General features: G+C 35.0%; 1 protein-coding gene across 1 annotated transcript in view; it reads left to right on the top strand.

Annotated features, from left to right (window-relative positions):
* LOC115215439 (dynein heavy chain 5, axonemal-like) overlaps positions 1-20,652 on the top strand; it is a 370,977-nt gene that overhangs the window by 59,913 nt on the left and 290,412 nt on the right. Inside the window, exons 12-15 of the mRNA XM_036506013.1 lie at positions 4,037-4,188; positions 9,259-9,466; positions 12,728-12,948; positions 17,813-18,051. Of these exons, the coding sequence (XP_036361906.1) occupies positions 4,037-4,188; positions 9,259-9,466; positions 12,728-12,948; positions 17,813-18,051 (820 nt within the window). The remainder of the gene's footprint in view (positions 1-4,036; positions 4,189-9,258; positions 9,467-12,727; positions 12,949-17,812; positions 18,052-20,652) is intronic.

The following is a 20,652-nucleotide window of genomic DNA, read 5'->3' as shown; positions in this document are numbered from 1 at the left end:
AAATAAGCGAAGTATAGATTCTTTTACAAGATCATTTATATTTTGTATCTGATTAATGAGAATATATTTGCCACAAATGTAGCAGAATATGCCTGGATTGTTCACATACTTACATCTATATGTATTCATTTTAAGTGGAGTTTATAAGTAAATATCACCAAGAACTAACCTCTGGAACAATTAATTACAACAGTAAAGCATCAGTTAGCAATTGTGTACACAACTTTTCAAGGTTACGTCATGTGTCAGAGTTGCCAAAAACTGTTTAATAAACTTATATTGGCTGCTATTTTACTTTTACTAATATTTGGTCAGCATTGATTTATAGCAATCTATTTTGTTGTGCAACCTAAATCAGATAATCACTGTCATTTGATTCTCTGATACCATAATACAAAGTTTTATTACAGAAAAACTAGATCTGATGGAGAAAAACTAATAACAGAGCAGAAATCAGCATAAAAATTGCTTAAAAGTTATGCAGACATTTAAACGCCAAAATCATGCAAACTTGGTTAAGTATTCAATCTTTGCTTTGTCAGATGAGTTATATTTAAGTAGATATTATAGATGAAGCTAATTTAGAACAGCAAAATCTTTGTTGTTCTGTTGAAATAGATTGATATTTTTGCATAGTCATGAAAATTATGAGCTATGAAAATAATTTAATGCTATAACACAGATGAACTAAGACACAGATTCAATGCTGAAATGTTTTAATACTCTGAAACATTGAACACACAAGAATATGGGTAGCAAAAGCCAACAGAGTTGTAATCCCAGAGTCTGAACCTGTGCAAGACCTGGAAATTATGATGAGAATTCAAACATGTAATTTCAAGCCTGTTGTTAAGTTGGAAACAATGTGCAGACATCTGGCAAGATGGAGTTGGAGAATATTTTGTGAAATCCAACAAAAAAGTTATGGTGGTCTTGTGGATAAAACTTCTGGGTCACTTCAGTTATATATCAATCTTTCTACTAAATTGGAAAATAGTTCTACAAAGATTTTTTTTATGAAGCAACTGAACTACTGGGAAATATTAAATAGTTTAGGCTATATTCTCTGGAATAATAATAAAAAACAGGAAAATATGAACTAATTCATAACAGGAAGTTCCTAGAGGGACAGGTACCAGATTTGGTCACTGAAATGGCTGATTCTAAATTGAGCATCATTTCAGTGCCAAGGGTTCACTTTCTCCATTCCAAATATTACAATAACATCAAAATATAAGGAATCTACATTGGGTACATATCAATAAACTCAAACAGTGCTTGGATATTCTACTGCACAAGATCCTAGATAACCCTACACCATAACAAAGAAACAAGAAATTCCAAACACAAAATGAAAATGGAAGAAGTATTTATGGCAGTGTCCTAGCAAGATAACAATTAACTTGTTGAAATAAGAAATAGCAGACAAACAAAACAAAATTTGAGAGTTTATATGTAGAAGACTTGAGATGCTATTACAAGTATATCATATTCAAGAATATTAGCAATTTAAATCATGAGAAATTGCGGCAGCTAGAGATAATAACTTCTTTGGCAATTTCTGTTGGATAGAATATATGATAATTATATAAGATTGTTCCATCAGAATTCTTTACAATTTAGCAATGAAGTTGTTGAAAGACTGCTTCTTTGACAAGAGGCAAAGTGGTGCATGAAATGAAAGTAATATTCGAAGTTATAAATATATTAAAACAATTCTGATAATAAAGAGAGAGAGAGAGAGAGAGAGAGAGAGAGAGAGAGAAAGAGAGAGAGAGAGAGAGAGAATAGCGGATGAAAGAATACAAAATTTGGTGGGAAAATAGTAATATCTGTACTATGAAGGGATTTCTACCAATCTGGAGTAGAAACAAGATGATACTAACTTTTCTTTTTAAAATTACTCAAAACATTTTAACTGATTTAAAGCAATACATATATATATATTTACTTCATTTTCTATATTATCTTTTGTAAACTATATTTCCCTACTAAATGTGGCGGTCCTATAGAGGATGGTGCTACTGTTGTTTTTAGCTCCAGGAAGACATCTCCTTCAGCTGGCCAACGACAAACAATCTGTGTCCAGTTAGTATTTGCAAGGGAGGTCATTGCTCCCATCTTGAGCCTTATGTGATACACACAGACCCGAGTTTCTGGGTGGTTACCCATCTTCAGTCTGTGTTAATCACTGGCTAGTGATGAAGAACTCATTCCACTTGCAAAATACTGTTTCCTTTTTCTAGCGACACACTGTTGCTGATGTTGTAAAAGAGAGAGATAAGTTATATTAAATCTCTGAGTGAGAAATAAACAGTAACAGTATGGAATCAAAAAACATATTTGCCAACTAAATGTGGCGGTCCTACAGAGGATGGGGCTACTGTCCCCAGGGAGACATCTCCTCCAGCTGGCCAATGACACAGCCCTCTACAAGATACCACATTTAGTTGGCAAATATATTTTACGATTCCGTACTGTTACTGTTTATCTCTTGCTCAGAGATTTTATATATCATCTTTACTTACCAACAAAAAGTAAAATTAAAGGAAAATATGAATATTAGTCACTTAATAATAAGCGCAGGAGTGGCTGTGTGGTAAGTAGCTTGATTACCAACCACATGGTTCCGGGTTCAGTCCCATTGCATGGCGCCTTGGGCAAGTGTCTTCTACTATAGCCTTGGGCCGACCAAAGCCTTGTGAGTGGATTTGGTAGACAGAAACTGAAAGAAGCCCGTCGTATATATGTATAATTATACATATATATATATATATAATATATATATATATATATATATATATATATATATATGTTGTGTGTCTGTGTGTTTGTCCCCCCTCCCCATTGCTTGACAACCGATGCTGGTGTGTTTATGTCCCCGTAACTTTGCGGTTCGGCAAAGAGACTGATAGAATAAGTATTAGGCTTACAAAGAATAAGTCCTGGGGTTGATTTGCTTGACTAAAGTCGGTACTCCAGCATGGCCACAGTCAAATGACTGAAACAAGTAAAGAGAATAATAACTTGGAAATATTTTTCTTATATTGTATTATACAATTCTATAAAGGAGTGGAATTGCTGCTTGTGTGATGTTAACAGATGAATTATACAACAGGAGTGGCTGTGGCAGGAGTGGCTGTGGCAGGAGTGGCTGTGGCAGGAGTGGCTGTGTGGTAAGTAGCTTGTCTACCAACCACATGGTTCCGGGTTCAGTCCCACTGCGTGGCACCTTGGGCAAGTGTCTTCTATTATAGCCTCGGGCCGACCAAAGCCTTGTGAGTGGATTTGGTAGACGGAAACTGAAAGAAGCCCATCGTATATATGTATATATATATATATGCGTGTGTGTGTTTGTGTGTCTGTGTTTGTCCCCTAGCATTGCTTGACAACCGATGCTGGTGTGTTTATGTCCCCGTTACTTAGCGGTTCGGCAAAAGAGATCAATAGAATAAGTACTGGGCTTACAAAGAATAAGTCCTGGGGTCGAGTTGCTCGATTAAAGGCGGTGCTCCAGCATGGCCGCAGTCAAATGACTGAAACAAGTAAAAGAGTAAAAGAGTAAAGAGTAACAAGGAGTTTACCCATTGACCCAAAATTATTCCTTTTCTTCAAACTGAGATGATCAGAATTTTGATCATCTCAGTATCTCTGAGTGAAGTGTTGGTGAACAGGATAAAACAACTCATTGATTTTTATGTTGAATGTTTACCAAAGATGTTATTAGTTATTTTCATTCAGGTGTCTCTGAATTAACTACACATATCTGTTTCTTTTACCAAATAATTCATTTTTTGTATCACATGTCAGGAAAGATGTTAAATCATGGTCAAACTCGTAGGTAGATAAGAAACCATACTGCAGACTTGATTTATCAAAAGTTTACCATTAATCTGTGATACTTTGTAGAAATTTATAATAATAGAAAAATAATACATTTTGTGTAAAACCTTTTTATTTCTGGATATTTTCCTATGCTTGTTCCTTCATCTCAATAATTTATTAACATCATCTTCCTTTCACTTTTTGTTTGAAGGTTTCAAGATGTGCTTAATGAATTCAAACATATCAAAGCAAAGATTCCATCCTTGCTGATACCAGTGATGGGCCCATACTATTCTGACATATATGATAGTTTTGAGCCGGGTATGAAGTCCCTGACTTGGACATCTATTAATATTGACACATGTGAGTAATTCTAGTTTAATAAATAGTTTAGTTGAAACTAAAAGGTTTGATTATTGTTAATTTTATGAAAGAAAAATCTGATATTTTAAAGTAAACCAATTATTTTAACTACAAAGGTATGGTAGAGAGAGAGACAATTTAATAAACTACTGATATATTTCTAGTATCTATTTTTTCTTATTCCCTGGGGAACCCAATTACTTTCACTATGTAGTCCAGTTAGTACATACCTTCTGTAGAGCATGACAAGATTAATGAGAGGAAGGAATCTGTTTCTAAATAATTTAGATTTTGTTTATGAGAATCACTGTACAGAAAGTGGGAAGAATTGCAGCTTATCCCAACATGTTAACTGATTGATAAACATTTCTCCATCTTGAAGAAAATATGTGTGGCCATGACAGAATTTAGGATTAGCTATTGAAATATTTGTTAGATACATAATACCTCTAATGCATCCAGTGATGGAATGTACCTCAACTTAATACCTATTTCATAACTAAGTTTACAGAGAGTCTATAACTAAATAGTCTGTCACTTGTCCAAACAACTTATTCAGTTGCATTTCTCATTCCATGAGAATGAACAGTTAAATAAATTCTATCAGAAATCTAAGAGACTAATCAAAATCAAAGTGTCTGACTTTCAGTCAATTATGACATAATTATAACTGTTTATACCATTAAAAATTGATAAACCAAACTCTTAAAACAGTTAAGATTTGATTTGAAATACACAAATTAAGTTATTTGCTGTAGTTTTAAATGAAGGTTTGTTTGTTTGATTGGCAGTTTCTTTTTTTTTTTTTTCTTTTTTTTTTTTGTTGATTGTAATATATAAAACAAGAACTTCAGCTTGCTTGAAATTTGTAAAGGATTTGCAGTTGTTCTAGAAGAAGGAAATATTATTTGCATTTATTAGGTAATTCTTATTTGGCTAGCATCCCCATGAGAGATTATCAAAAAAGTTGTAGTGGTCATAGTGTCTCAGAATTCTAATATAGCTTTTTAATATTTAACTTCATAAAACACTCCCAAAAACTATAGTTCTATTGTTTCAGAATATCATGTAAATTTCTAATGTGTTTTGCAAGCAAACCACTTTGGGAGAATCATATTTATTTGTATTTATACATTTTATACCATTTATTATAAGCTTCCTCAATAAAATATATTTTTGTCCCTTGATAAAAGTATACTTATTAAGCTTAATGAATTTGTTGATGGTGATTCAACTAGCTATTCATTTGTTGTAACTATGATAAAACTATCATTGCAATTAAGAATATCTTTATGTGCAGTTATTGTTTTAATGAGTTATTGATTCATTCAGTTTATTTATTTTAAATTTAGCTATAATTTCTTAATTACTGTGTTATCTACCATTTACTATCAAGATATTTATTTTTATATTCAGTACATATCATCCACTTTCATTATATACAAATTTCTATGCAATTAGACAGAGATTTATTATAAAGTATCCAGATTAGATGTAAAAAACGAAAAATAGACATGTTACTCTAGTAAATAATATATTCCATGCCATTATATTTGAACTCCAGGCCCTTTGAAATAGTCCTTACTTAGCAATCCAGCTCATCTTCCATGCCTCAAATGTCTCACAAAAGACTTCTTCCTAAGGGCTATCCAATAAAGCCTGTGATTCCATGTGAATTTTATCTACCATCTTGAAGCAGTGCTACTTCAGCTTCAGTTTCATTTTGATAAACATGACAAAGTTACAGGGGAATGGATCTGGCTAATATGGTGGGTGTGAATTGATAGACTATTTAGCAATTAAGATCCATGTTTAGGTTTTCTACGAGAACCTCCAGTTTGTCTCCATAACTAATTTCAATCAGGTAAGAGAATTGACGGACTGGTTGGAGATGATCGTCATGGATTAGTTCATGAATTTTACGCATATTTTCTGGTGTTTTTCTTGCAACTGGTCGTTTGAATGCTCATTATGTTAACTCAATGTTTGGCCAGACTTGAAATACATATGCCACTCAAAAAACTTGTGTTGACCAAAGAATGTTCATGAAAATCCTTGCAAAACTTTTTAAGGTTCTTCATAACAAGACTTTCTGAGCTTCATTCAAATTTGATATAGACATATTAGTTCAGATTTGTCACTTGTAATAGTAACGGTAATTGCAGAAAAACTTTGTATAATAATAGAACACAATATTTTCTACTCTGCCTATTTGTAGCCAACCTGCTGAATAGTAAAAAACAAAAGGGTAAAACGTAGTACTGAAGGTGCATGGCTCAGTGGTTAGAGCATCAGACTCACAATCATGAGGTAGTCAGTTCGATTCCCAGACTGGGCTATGTGTTGTTCTGGAGCAAGGCACTTTATTTCATGTTGCTCCAGTTCACTCAGCTATAGAAATGAGTTAGGACATCACAGGTGCCAAGTTGTATCAGCCTTTGCCTCTTCCCTGAATAACATTGGTGGTGTGGAGAGAGGGTGTCTGGTATGCACAGGTGACTGCTGGTCTTCCATAAACAACCTTACCTGGTATTGTACCTCAGAGGAGAACTTTGTAGGTGTAATCCCATGGTCATTCACAACTGAAGGGGGTCTTTACCCCTTTTACTTTACTGAATAGTAGGGTGGCTACCAATAATAGACAGCTGTGGATACATTTCTTATTTCTTTATTGCCCACAAGGGGCTACACACAGAGTGGATAAACAAGGACAGACAAGCAGTTTAAGTCGATTGTATCGTCCCCAGTGTGTAATTGGTACTTATTTAATCGACCCCGAAAGGATGAAAGGCAAAGTAGACCTCGGTGGAATTTGAACTCAGAACATAGTGGCAGCCGAAATACCACTAAGCATTTCGCCTGGTGTGCTAACGTTTCTACCAACTCGCCACTGTGGATACATTTCTGCTGAACAACATAATCACAGCATGAGTAAACTAGATCCTTCCTGATAACACTTCATATACAAATGTTACAGGAGATGAGACAAGTCCTATAGCAAGTATTTCATTAGGTTTCTTTGTAGGATAGTTAGAATAATTTTCCAGTTCACTGTCTATTGAAAGTGAGTAATTTCTCTTGTTATTGTGTTTTTTACAATTAATTGACTCAAGAAAATTATATTACTTATTTCCTTAACATAACCCTCTTTCACTATATTCTGACTATATGAACCCTTGGAATGGATGTCTATATTTATCATTCTTCTATAATAATAACATTTTTCTATAATAATAGAACATTCTATTATAATAACTTTCTTCTATAATAATAACAAGAGCACTTGTAGAGCACAAACCTCTGCCAAGGCAACACCAATGTTCTCTCAACGATTAGCCGGAGATGATTTTTAAAATGAGAATATCGAAAATAAACTCAACTACTCTCACAAATGAGAATACTAAAAATGAACCTGGTTGCTCTCAAAAATTAAGTATAAAAACAGGGAAAACAATCCAAAATCGTTGCCAGGACTGGATCAATTCCAAATCTAATCAGTTCATGCCAGTCATGAGGCCAAACATCCCTGAAAGTTTCACCTGCATCCATCTGGTGGTTCTTGAGATATCTTGTCCAGGGTCAAATAAACAGACAAACAAAAACGACTGAAAACACTACATCTGCCTTCAATAAGGCAGAGGTAATAGAATTAACATCAAGTCCATATTTTAAATGTTGCCAAAGTAAATATTTTCTAAGTTCTAATAAGCTTTTACAGGGTGGGATTAGCCCTAGTTTTATTGCATTAAATAATAGATATTGCTCTGTGTAAGAGTCCAACACTATCTGAGGTGATAGTGGTTTCAGATTTTGGCACAGAGTCAGCAGTTTAGAGAGAGGCATGGATAAGTTGATTACTTTCACCTCAGTGCTCAACTGGCGCTTATTTATCAACCCTGAAAGGATAAAAGGCAAAGTCGACCTTGGTAGCATTTAAAGTCAGAATATAAAGTTGGAAGGACTGTCTGAGGTTATATTCTTTTCTACTCTAGGCACAAGGCTCAAAATCTTTGGGGAGGGAACCAATCAATTAGATCAACTCCAGTACACAACTGGCACTTAATTTATTGACCCTGAAAGGATGAAAAGCAAAGTCGACCTCGACAGAATTTGAACTCAGAATGTAATACTGGCATGCTAACAATTCTGCCAGCTCACCACCTTATCTTTGGTAATATTACAAGATAATTTAGTAATCATCTGAAAAACCATGTGAACCACTTTGTTCCTTCTCATAAGGGCCGGTTTCCTGGTTTCTTTGGCATATAGGTTCCCCACCCGGATGGGACACCAGTCTATCGCAGGTGAGCTGCAAGATGCAGGAGGAAAGAGTGAGAGAAAGTTGTGGCGAAAGACTCAGCAGAGGTTCGCCATTACCTTCTGTTGGAGCCGCAAGGAGTTTAGGTGTTTCGCTCATAAACACACACATTGCTCGGTCTGAGATTCGAACCTGCAATCCCTCGACCATGAGTCCACTGTTCTAACCACTAGGCCATGTGCCTCTACATGAACCACTTTATGTATAATTAAATGTACTACCTAACTGCCCGGAATAAGCTTGCAATAGGTTTCAGCTCCAGGCTCTTGAGTTTCAGGTCAAATTCTTTATTTATTCAACCAGTTTGTTTCTTTATTTCTCTTTTATATATTGCAGTTTTTTTTTCATATATTAAGTCCAAATATGTGTCAGTGAAATTTTGGGTTGCATTTGCGATGTAAGTATAATGAACTTTTAGCTGTACTGTAGTATTTGACCTCGCTCAGTAGGCAGCAAACATACTGTCTATAGTTATTGTGCACTCTTGAACAGATTTCAGTACTGAAAGCTAATAATATACAAGTTAACCTCATAGTGCTCCCATTTTCCACATTAGTAAACTAAAACTAACTATGACCTGCAAGGGTTAATGTACTTGAATGATGTTAGTGATAGCAGGCTAACTAGAAACTGTTAAGTACTCTATTTACCACAATCTTCAATGGATTTCTATTAATAAAGTATTTTCACTAAACATTAAATGTAAATTAATAAAAGGAAATTAGTATTAATTGCTTACATTGAATTTTCAGACATCAAGACATCAAAAGAAGCTGTTGATAGATTCAAGGTACTTGTGAAACGAGTGACAGATCTCTTGGAATGTCAGATTGATGGCACTTTGGAGAAAATGTCAATGACAACACTCTGTTCTATACCTGATAATCATGCATTAACTATTGATGATTTTGTTGAAGAAACTACCAAAGTCGTAGCAGAAGCTGCTACTAACTTAAGTGTGTATGTATTTCTGTTCGGGTATAAGACCAAAATTTTCTTCTTTCTCTCCATATGTATCCAGTTTAATGTGAATCCATTTTTGGGAGCAAAAACTCTGGAATTTTTCCTTTATGTAATGTAGATTGGCTGTGTGGTAAGTAGCTTGCTTACAAACCACATGGTTCTGGGTTCAGTCCCACCACATGGCACCTTGAGCAAGTGTCTTCTACTATAGCCTTGGGCTGACCAAAGCCTTGTGAGTGGATTTGGTAGACGGAAACTGAAAGAAGCCCGTTGTATATATGTATATATATGTGTGTGTGTGTATATGTTTGTGTGTCTGTGTTTGTCCCCTCAACATTGCTTGACAACCAATGCTGGTGTGTTTATGTCCCTATAACTTAGCAGTTCAGCAAAAGAGAGCGATAGAATAAGTGCGAGGCTTACTAAAAATAAGTCCTGGGGTTGATTTGCTTGACTAAAGGCCGTGCTCCAGCATGGCTACAGTCAGATGACTGAAACAAGTAAAAAGAGAGAGTACAAGTTTTTCACAGGCAGCTGCTCAACATGTGCTGCCTGAGGAATTATCTTGTGTTTGAATGTTACTTTTAGTAAATAAATTTTTTCCTCATCATTACACATTTCTGAAGATCATTATTAAAGAAGCAATGGCATATAATTAGTATGAATACATAATAAAAAAAGCGCACTATCATTTGTTATAAAGGCTGGACTATATCCTTTTACCCATATAATTCACTACAATTACCTTGTCTCTTAATGGGTAATACTTATGCTACACAACACTTAATCAGCTTACAGCTTATTGATATACTGTGAAGTGGTTTATAGATATACTGTGAATTCTGGCATGTGGATGCAGTCAGAATGCCTGCTGTGTTCCTTCCTGATGGCCATGGCTATGTAGTCTCTGTTGCAGCTGTCCATGTCACATCTTATGGCCTTTACAATTTTCCCAGAGCATTTGAGCAGCAGCCATGATGTTGATATTTTGATACTCGGCACAAACCATGATACCGGTAACAGTCTTCCAATACTCTGATGGCTTCCAGACTGACTTCCATATCAGCTAACTTTTTCTCAACTTCAGCTTTAATCTTTATGCTCTCCAATGTGGTTGACTGTTCATCAATAAATCAAGCCTGTTTCTGAAAAAAAGGAGACATAGAAAAGTCATCTAACTTAACCTGAACACCCTGTGTATATATGTATGTGTGTAGTGCACCTGTGTGTGTGTGTGTGTGTGTGTGTGTGTGTGTGTGATTGTGTGTGTGTTTGTGTGTTAGTGTCTCTTTGTTTTGACATCACATGATTGACTCATAAATGACTCATTTATTTCCAATATTCTGCAAAAATCATGCCTGGCCATGGGGAAATATTACCTTTTTTGGAAGAAAGGGAAGGGCATCCAACTGCAAAAACTCTGCCTCAGTACAACTCCATCTGACTCATACAGGCATGTGTATATTGTTTAAATGATAATGATGATGATGATGACAATGATAAATAATAGGACAATAGCACGTCCTAGTATTTATCATGATGATAAATAATAGGACATGATGATAAATGTAGATGTGCATGCTCATTGAAATTAGCTGAGGAATCCGAAGACTTCAATGGTATATTATCAATGTCATGTAATCAATTTTTTTCACAACTATTTTGCCTAATCGTAGTAAACAAATTTTATGAGGAAAGAAAAGGTAAAGAAAAAACTGACATTTGATGCAGAGGTTTAGAAAAACTCATCTGTTTTGTGGGTATATTTGACAATTAATCTTCTATAATTCTGTGTCAGCTCTTGACTGGCAGTGATCATTTCCCCTTTTGTAATGCAAATGTATTGTGTTTCATTTATTGTAAGATATCAAAGGATGCAATTTCAAAAGTGTCTGCTTTACCTATTATTAATGTAAAAGAAATTATAAACGAGCAGCTGGCATTCTAACATGTAGCGCTCATCACTTTGGAATTAATAACTATGATGATTAAGCTCTGGATAAAGAGCTAACTCCAAATGATATATTGTCTCAGGGCTGAATGATGTGAAAATGAAAGTTAGAAAATACTCTTCTAAATGGATTCCGTCATTGCAAAGAACACTAATAGGATTTTCTTTGAATAAGGTGATTAATAACTGGTAAAACCTGATCACATGAAAAGTGCTTAAATATATGTGTAAAAAGACAGGAGAACGAGAGAAAATGTAGATGTGTATACGCAATGAAATTAGCTGAAGAATCCAAAGACTTCAATGGTATATTATCAATGCTGCTTTATAATTTACACACAATGAAGATTTTCAACAATCAATTAGAACCTGAACATTTCTCAGGAGAGAATAATCATGCATTATTTTCTTAAGGAAAGTGCTTAAATATATGTGAAAAAAAGACAGGAAAATGAGAGAAAATGTAGATGTGCATACTCAATGTAAGTATATATATATATATATATATATCACTTAATAATTTCAGTGGAGGTAATACAAGCAGAAACTAGAGGAACATAATTAATTACCACATTTGAAAATCAAAATACATACATATATTCTTCTACACTTATAAAACGGAAATAATAATTCCAAATATATAAATATAAAGATACACATAAATAAATACATCTTTATTTTCTAAATTTTCTTTTGAAAATTTACAAACCAAGATTTATATTTAGACGTATTATTTTATGAATATTAATATTCACAAAAAATATGAGGCAATGAACCAGTAATTCATTAGATATTATAATCCCTTAATGAAACTATTTTAACCTCTAGTTAAATATATATAATGATAGTAATTTTTTAAGTAACTAGAAGGTGGATTTGGTAATAATCTTTGTTTGTACAACAGTCGTTTCGACCCATCCTGCTACTAAACCTTATGGGTGGGACTCCATTCAACATGTTGTGTTTCAGCCACTTTGCAGTCTGGGTCTCATCAAGTACATCCACATATAAAGTTGTGTCTCACTAAAGGTCTTGAGTTTTGGCTATCCTGTTATATGTCTGTCTGGTTTGGGAATGAAGCTTTCCTACAATTTTCAATTACTATCACCATTCTATAAGAATTGCAAACTTTGTAAATATAGACAAATAACTGTTGATAAAAAAATTTGAAGGGGGAAGTGAATGGATGGAGAGGGATAGATTGGATTACATTAGGTTTAAAACAAAGGAATGGTGCTAGAAAAAGAAGGGGGGATATATGCAGTGGTTCAACTTAATAATGATTATTTTTTTATATTTTATTTCAGTTCAAGCAAACTGATTGAAATGTCTGTTGGGGAACTTTTCGATTTACTGAAGTCAAACTTGGAACTAGATGTGAAAAAATACCTTATAGCTGAGAATGGTTACCCGTGTACTAATCCAGATACCAAATATAAAAATCAGCCTTGCAATGAATGCCTAGCTTGTGGTTACCATAACATGCTAATTTACTTCACACAGAAAAACACTGATGCTCTTGTAAAGAGTAAGTAGATACTGTTTACATTTCAATTGCTCAGTTGTATTAGACTATAAGGCACATGAGTCAGTGTTGAGACTGTTAGGTTGTAAATCTGCTGACTGTAGGATGGAATGTTTAAATTTTATCATTGCTTTGGTATGCTTCTAAGTAACTTAAACATTTGATAGATTAGCTCTTAACAAGTACTGTGGGGAATAAAATTTCTGTAGTGTATAATAACTGTATATAACCAATAAGAAGTTTTTCAGTTTGCAATGCTGGGAAAGAAGGCACCCCTCAATTAAGTTCTATCTCAAATGTTAAAATAAACAAAGCATTTATGGTGTGCAAACAACTTGAGTAGTGCTACTTTTATAACTGAGAAGACAATATAAAAAAAGTTTTCTTTTGAATATCTAAGCTAAATAGAGTTTAGAGTTAAGTTTTAAAGCATTTCAGCACATTTAACAGTGGACTCTTTGGCAAGTTATTTTACCCTTCATGTCTCAGCTAAGCTAAAAACTGATATAGTTGTTATTGTTAGACTCAGGGCAGTCCAGATTCAGTAGACCTATGATCAAAGGTACTTCATCTGTGACCATCAGGTATTTGCACCCAGGACAACTTTATCCACTGCAGATTTTTTCTGAGTTATAAAGGTAATATGAGGGTGACTTGGATGCTATATTTAGCAGTTCAAATTACACATAGAGGTTTCCTGCCTGGCTTGTACAATTTTACCACTTATCTCAAGACTAGAAAAATTATAAAAAATTAATTATCTTTGAAGGAAATCTATGTTTATGTAGTTCAGTCCCAGGTCAATGCTGTATAAACAACACATGATGAAAAAAAAAAAAAAAAAACGTTTCCAGCCACAATAACTTATTATCATAGGATTTGAATCGAGGGTTAACATAACCGCAACTGAGTTGATTTTGCTGTCTATTGATAAAACAGTAAAACGGGTAAAAACCCCCTTTGATCGTGAATGACCATGAGATTGCACCTACAAAGTTCTCCTCTGATGCACAAGTCTGGGCAAGGTTGTTTATGGAAGACCAGCAATCACCCGTGTATACTAACCTCCCCTTTTCCATGCTGCCAGTGTTACCCAAGGGAAAAGCAATGTCTGACATAGCTTGGCACTAGTGACATCGCAACTCATATCTACAGCTGAGTGAACTGGAACAATGTGAAATAAAGTGTCTTGCTCCAGAACACAATACACAGCCTGGTCTGGGAATGGAACTCACTACCTCATGATTGTGAGCCCAACACTCTAACCTCTGAATCAGGTGCTTTCACAATAAAACAGTAGTGAAATATTGAAATGCTTCTACAAACATTTGTTGACGAGTTTAGATGTGAGCTAAGGTTCTATGCCACATGCTGCAAGATCAGGATTCCAAACCAGTCATTGATCTCTGCTTTATAAAGAACATTACTATAACTGACAGATGCTATTCAACAAAAAGGAGAGAATAAGTATCACTCCCATTTTTCATTGAATGGCTTTTGTAATCATTTATATCCTCCCCACCAAAGAAAATTTACTGAGTTATCCACACAGAATTCATTGTTAGAGTCATCCAGGACAAATACATTAAACTTTTCTTTTTAAAAGTGAAATTATTTCAATATTATACTTATCATGTCTTTGTGGAAGTGCAATGGCCCAGTGGTTAGGGCAGCGGACTCGCAGTCATAGGATCGTGGTTTCAATTCCCAGAGTGTTTATTGAGCGAAAACACCTAAAAGCTCCACGAGGCTGCGGCAGGGGATGGTGGTGATCCCTGCTGTACTCTTTCACCACAACTTTCTCTCACTCTTACTTCCTGTTTCTGTTGTACCTGTATTTCAAGGGGCCGGCCTTGTCACTCTCTGTGCCATGCTGAATATCCCCGAGAACTACGTTAAGGGTGCACGTGTCTGTGGAGTGCTCAGTCACTTACACGTTAATTTCATGAGCAGGCTGTTCCGTTGATTCGGATCAATCGGAACCCTCATTGTCGTTACCGACGGAGTGCTTCCATTCCATATCATGTCTTCAGAGAAGCTATGCTATGTTTCAAAAATATGAATCAGCCTTCAGATACTACAGTTTGTAAGTAGTTTTTAGCTTTATTATCTTAAGCATTTCTTTTAATTTGTGAAGGCACATGGCTCAGTGGTTAGAGCGTTGAGCTTACAATTGTGAGGTTGTGAGTTCGAATCCTGGGCCGGGCTGCATGTTGTATTCTTGAGCAAGACACTTTATTTCATGTTGCTCCAGTTCACTCAGCTGTAGAAATGAGTTGCGACGTGAAAGGTGCCAAGTTGTATCTGCCTTTGCCTTTCCCTTGGATAACACTGGTGGCATGGAGAGGGGAGGCCGGTATGCATGGGTGACTGCTGGTCTTCCATAAAACAACCTTGCCCGGACTTGTGCCTAGGAGGGTAACTTTCTAGGTGCAATCCCATGGTCTGTGTCATGACCGAAGGGGTTCTCAGATCTCAGATCTTTTAATTTAATTTACACTTTATTATATTGAAGCTGTAGTTTATGGTTGGGATAGCCAGCAATTTTATGCCTACATACATTTACATATATATGTCAATGATTTAGGTCTTGATATAACATTACATATTAAAGTAGCAAGCTGGCAGAATCATTAACACACCAGGCAAAATACTTAGTAGCATTTCGTACATCTTTATGTTCTGAGTTCAAATTCTGCTGAGGTTGATTTTACCTTTCATCTTTTATGGAGGTTCAATAAAACAAGTATCAGTTGAGTACTGCAGTCAATGTAAATGACTTACTCCCCCACTTTCCTCAAATTGCTGGCCTTGTGCCAAAAGTTGAAAGCAATATAACTTTACTTGTTACTTGATGATAACATCCAAGGTGTAGGCGTAGGAGTGGCTGTGTGGTAAGTAGCTTGCTTACAAATCCCATGGTTCCAGGTTCAGTCCCACTGCGTGACACATTGGGCAAGTATCTTCTACTATAGTCTCAGGCTGACCAAAGCCTTATGAGTGGATTTGGTAGACGGAAACTGAAAAAAGCCCATCATATATATGTATGTATATATATATATATATATATATATGTATGTATATATATATATATGTATGTGTGTGTATGTGTTTGTGTGTCTGTGTTTGTTACCCCAACCGATGTTGGTGTGTTTACGTCCCCGTAACTTAGCAGTTCGGCAAAAGAGACTGATAGAATAAGTACTAGGCTTACAAAGACTAAGTCCTGGGGTCGATTTGCTTGACTAAAGGTGGTGTTCCAGCATGGCCACAGTCAAATGACTGAAACAAGTAAAAGAGTAAATGAGTAAGGTATATTGCAGTACCACATCAAAAAAAAAAAAAGGTTGGTTTTGCAAATATTCTTGTTGCAACAAGTACATAAAATAGGGTCAGTGTGATAGAAAGTTTAAAATTAATATGTATCACCAACTACAGAGTTTGGAATGTTCTGCATAACAGAAATAGAGTGAAATGATTATTTTACATACGATTTAAGAACACTTCAAACAAATGCAGGTAGAGAGAGGGAGTAGAGAAGAAGAGAATGAGATAAATAAAAGTACAATGACATCATAAACTTTACTACATCTTGGTATTTCCTTCCTTCTTCACTCTTCATATTTAACCCTTTCATTACCAACCTGGCGGAAACCGCCCCTGGCTCTGAGTACAAATGTTTTGTTTTCATAAGTTTTGAATTAAAATCTTCCACCAAAGCTTAGTCACAATTTGTGTTCCTATCACTAGCTGAATGATAACTAAGTTATTTTATTAAATTCTTTGTTATATTTAAAGTAATTGAAAGAAATACGGAGCATCTCAAAATAAATACAGTAACAAAAGGGTTAAAGCTCCTCCCATTGTTTCTCCTCCCCTCTCTCTCTCTCTCTCTCTCTCTTTCTTTCTCCATTTATCATCATCAACAACACTAACAACTCTACCACCACTGCTACTCTAACTGTTTCTTATTCTATATGACTTGCTTCCTTTAACATCATACAAACAGCAGGTACATAAGAACATATAATTGTACAAGGATAACGGTAAAGATGCCCTTCGGTCATGAATGACCATGGGATTGCACCTAGAAGCTTCCCCTCTGAGACACAAGTCCAGATAAAATTGCTTGTGGAAGGCCAGCAGTCACCCATGCATACCAGTCTTCCTTCTCCACACCACAAATGTGATCCAAGGGAAAGGCAAAGACAGATACAGCTTGGTACCAGTAACGTTACAGCTCATTTCTACAGGAGCAATGTGAAAAATAAAGTGTCTTGCTCATGAACACAATACACAGCTGTCTGGAAATTGAACTCACAACCTCATGATTGTAAGTCTTATGCCCTAACCACTGAGCCATATAGATTGTAAACCTGATGCTCTAACCACTGAGCAATTTCGATTATCACCATTATTAATATTGGACATTTAATCATTTACTAGCAGTATCGCCCGGCGTTGATTGGGTTTGTTTCGACCCTTTAGAATTAGAATTTTTGAAAAGTAAAAATTTTCCATTATGTAGCTTGTTATTCTCTTTAAGTAAACATTTTTCTGGTTGAAATACACCGAAAAATGGCAACAGAGCAGTCAAAAAACCGTAAAAATAGGGATTTTCATAGAAAAAAAAGCACCTTTTTGATGTAAATAATCTTTGGTGTTAACATGGTCCAATTTGAATTTGTCTTCTAGAGAATGAAGAACAGGCCTTCTTCTATCATATTCTTATTTTATTTTTTGGTCAACTTGCGCCGCAGGGTCTCGGAGGAGATAGTGTTAGTTGGAGGCTACCAAACCTGCCATGCACAGACAACTTCAGCTTTATATATATAGATGCTGTTGTCAATATTATTGTTTCTTTTAGGCACTCGTATGACTCTTAATTTGTTGAAAAGAACACTTCAGAGCAACACTCAGTATAAAGGAGATGTAAAATCTTACTGGCAGCCAGCCTTATTCAAAAGCGACATAATACTTGAAATCCCAGATGTAGTCTTGAGACCTAGCCTTGAAGATCTACAGCATGGACTTAACAAAGCAGTGAATATTATCATCAACATGGCCCAGAATATTGAACCATGGAGGCACTTGGCAACTGCTGTGGTAAACAATCTATTTTATTACTAACATTTACTTAACCAAATGCCGTTTTTGGTTGGAATTTCTAACTTGATGCATCCTTTCATAATGATGAGGATGACATCATTGTTTAATGATGTCATCATTAATATAACATTATTTTCCTATGAATCTTTTGATTGGTTGGGGGTTTAAGCTAATAATGTATATATATATATCAGCATGTGATTGGAGCCATTGTAACATGATTTAATGAAATTCACTTTGTGATTTTATATCAACAACCTTCTGAGTGAGCATCAGTCAAGTACTAGAGTCCATTCCATACAAAAAAGAACTGGTTTTGTGTCTCAGCTAGAAATAAATATATTTATTGATTGCTCAATTTCTTAAAAACTGTTGGGGTTAAATAAAAGTACCATTGCTTTGATTCTCAGATTGACAAAGAGAAGCCAGACCAAAAAAAAAAAAAAAGCAAAATTTTTTCCTTTCTCTTTTTTATTAACAACTAGAGTATAGAGTTTACATCCAAATGACTCTACTTTCTTTGCTATGGCGTTGGACAAGTTAAAAAAATTTCTTGCCATCTAAATTTTATCAAACTAGGCAATTTGTTTGTCCCTTTTCAATCCTCACTTTGTCCCATTCTGAAACACTGCGCTAGAATTAATATAGTTTGGATTTCATGAAATTCTCTAGAATTGGTAGATATATGTCTTTTAGTTCCAATACTTATAATTATGAATATTTATGAGTATTTTGTCTGGTAAATTGACATTTAATCACCAGCATAGTTTTTATGTCTCCTATTTCTCTATTGGTATGAATTACATAAAACTTGATGCTGTTTTCTATAGCTGGATGCTTAAGAAAGGTATTTATTTCCCTGATATATATATATGCATGCAGCCACCCACACACACATTGAAAAGCTTTTGTAAAAGTTACTTGATATAGTTACAATAATTAGAAAAATACCTTTAACAGTTATTAACTATTTAAAAAAAATTGTTTGATTAACAGAAGGTCACTAACCTTTGTGGAAGAAGCCTGTATATTGTCTGTAGTTTATGTCTAGTGTGTCTTTTGTGTAAGCACTTTCATTTTCTAACATTTCAAACATATGCGTTCCATGCTAATGCATAATGAGGAAGTTGTATTTTGTTTTTATAATGCTGTTAACTATTTTTGGTTTAGTTTGGAATTTTAAAATTTTTATTAAGTACTCTTCTTTTGCTTTTCCTAGTTGATCATGTTTGTCTTGTATTTTCTAAAATGGAAATATTAAAAAATTTCTATTTGCACAAATGTCTAGATGTTTATTACGTAGAACATTTCTAAGAGATGAATGTTTGATTTGTTGTCTCTGCACATTTGCACAGCTGGTTAGTTTTGTCCCTGTTCCTCCAATGTAATTCACATTGCATTGTATGCTTGTGATGTAGCAGATGAGATTTTTTTGTTTTGTAATTCATGTTATCTTTTAATTCTTCCTTGTTCAATTATTTCACATATCCCACGAGGTTCTTTACAGTTTTTTACTTGCATTATTTCTTCTGACAAGAACCTCAGCTTCGTTAGAAGTCTCTCGAGATTTAGTGCTTGTCTTCGGTTATTGATGATTTGTGATTTTAAAAATTATTTGTTCATAGTTGATATAGAACTGGGAGGCATCGCCTGCCTGAATGTAGGATTGTGGGTTCCTATAAATGGAATATTTATGTTTGTATTTTCGTTTTCACCCTTAGCATGAGTGTTTCTCTCTAAGGTATAGATTAGGATTTCTTTTCTCTGGTTATGCATGATTTATTAAGTTTTGGAGTATTTCTATTTTTGAAGTAACATATTTAGTTCTACCACTCATTTCTCTCATCTATTGGTATCTGTAGCTATCGAGCACATGTCTTGCCATACTGACTCATATGTCCCTTTTTGTATGGGAAGGGTGGCAAGATTTAGAATCTAAATCTCAATGTGTGCTTGTGTCTTTACAGCAGCCATCAGTTGTACATGTCTCATGCTAAGGGTAAAAACGAAAATGCAAATATAAATATTCTGTGCAACACTGCAGTTTTAACACAAGCATCATATTATTTGCTTTTCACCTTTATTACCAGCAGTGGCAGTCACTCCCTGAACTTTTTCCAGCTCATACTTACTCTGGCTACTATACTTTCAGAGCAGCCAACTCCCTTGCTAATTGTATCTCCTAGGTAATAAAAGTTATCAGCTACGTCTAGCAAGCCAACTGGGAATTTAATAGACAAAATTTGTGATGTCCTCATATGAACTGTTCCAGTACATCTGCAACATATGGAGATTACATTTTTGGATTCCATTACATCTGTTGTGTGTTCATAGCCTACATCGAGTACAGTGTATGGAGTTTTATACCTGCTCCTTTTCTGTATATTGAACAAAGACATTTCCTTGAAGGTACAGGTTCTTGTATCCTTTCCTACTTGCTAAAACCTCTATCTTCTCTAAATTTACCTTAAAGCCTCTCAATTCCAGGCTTATCTTCCATACCAGGAATTTCTAATTCCCTTATGGATTAAGCTATGAGAACTAGATCATCAGCATATAGGAGTTCTCATGGACAGCCAGTCTTAAACTCCGCTGTGG

Source organism: Octopus sinensis, linkage group LG9, assembly GCF_006345805.1.
Source record: "Octopus sinensis linkage group LG9, ASM634580v1, whole genome shotgun sequence".
Lineage (NCBI taxonomy): Eukaryota > Metazoa > Mollusca > Cephalopoda > Octopoda > Octopodidae > Octopus > Octopus sinensis.
Note: the sequence above shows the minus strand (reverse complement) of the source record. Positions and strands in the feature narration are given on the sequence as shown.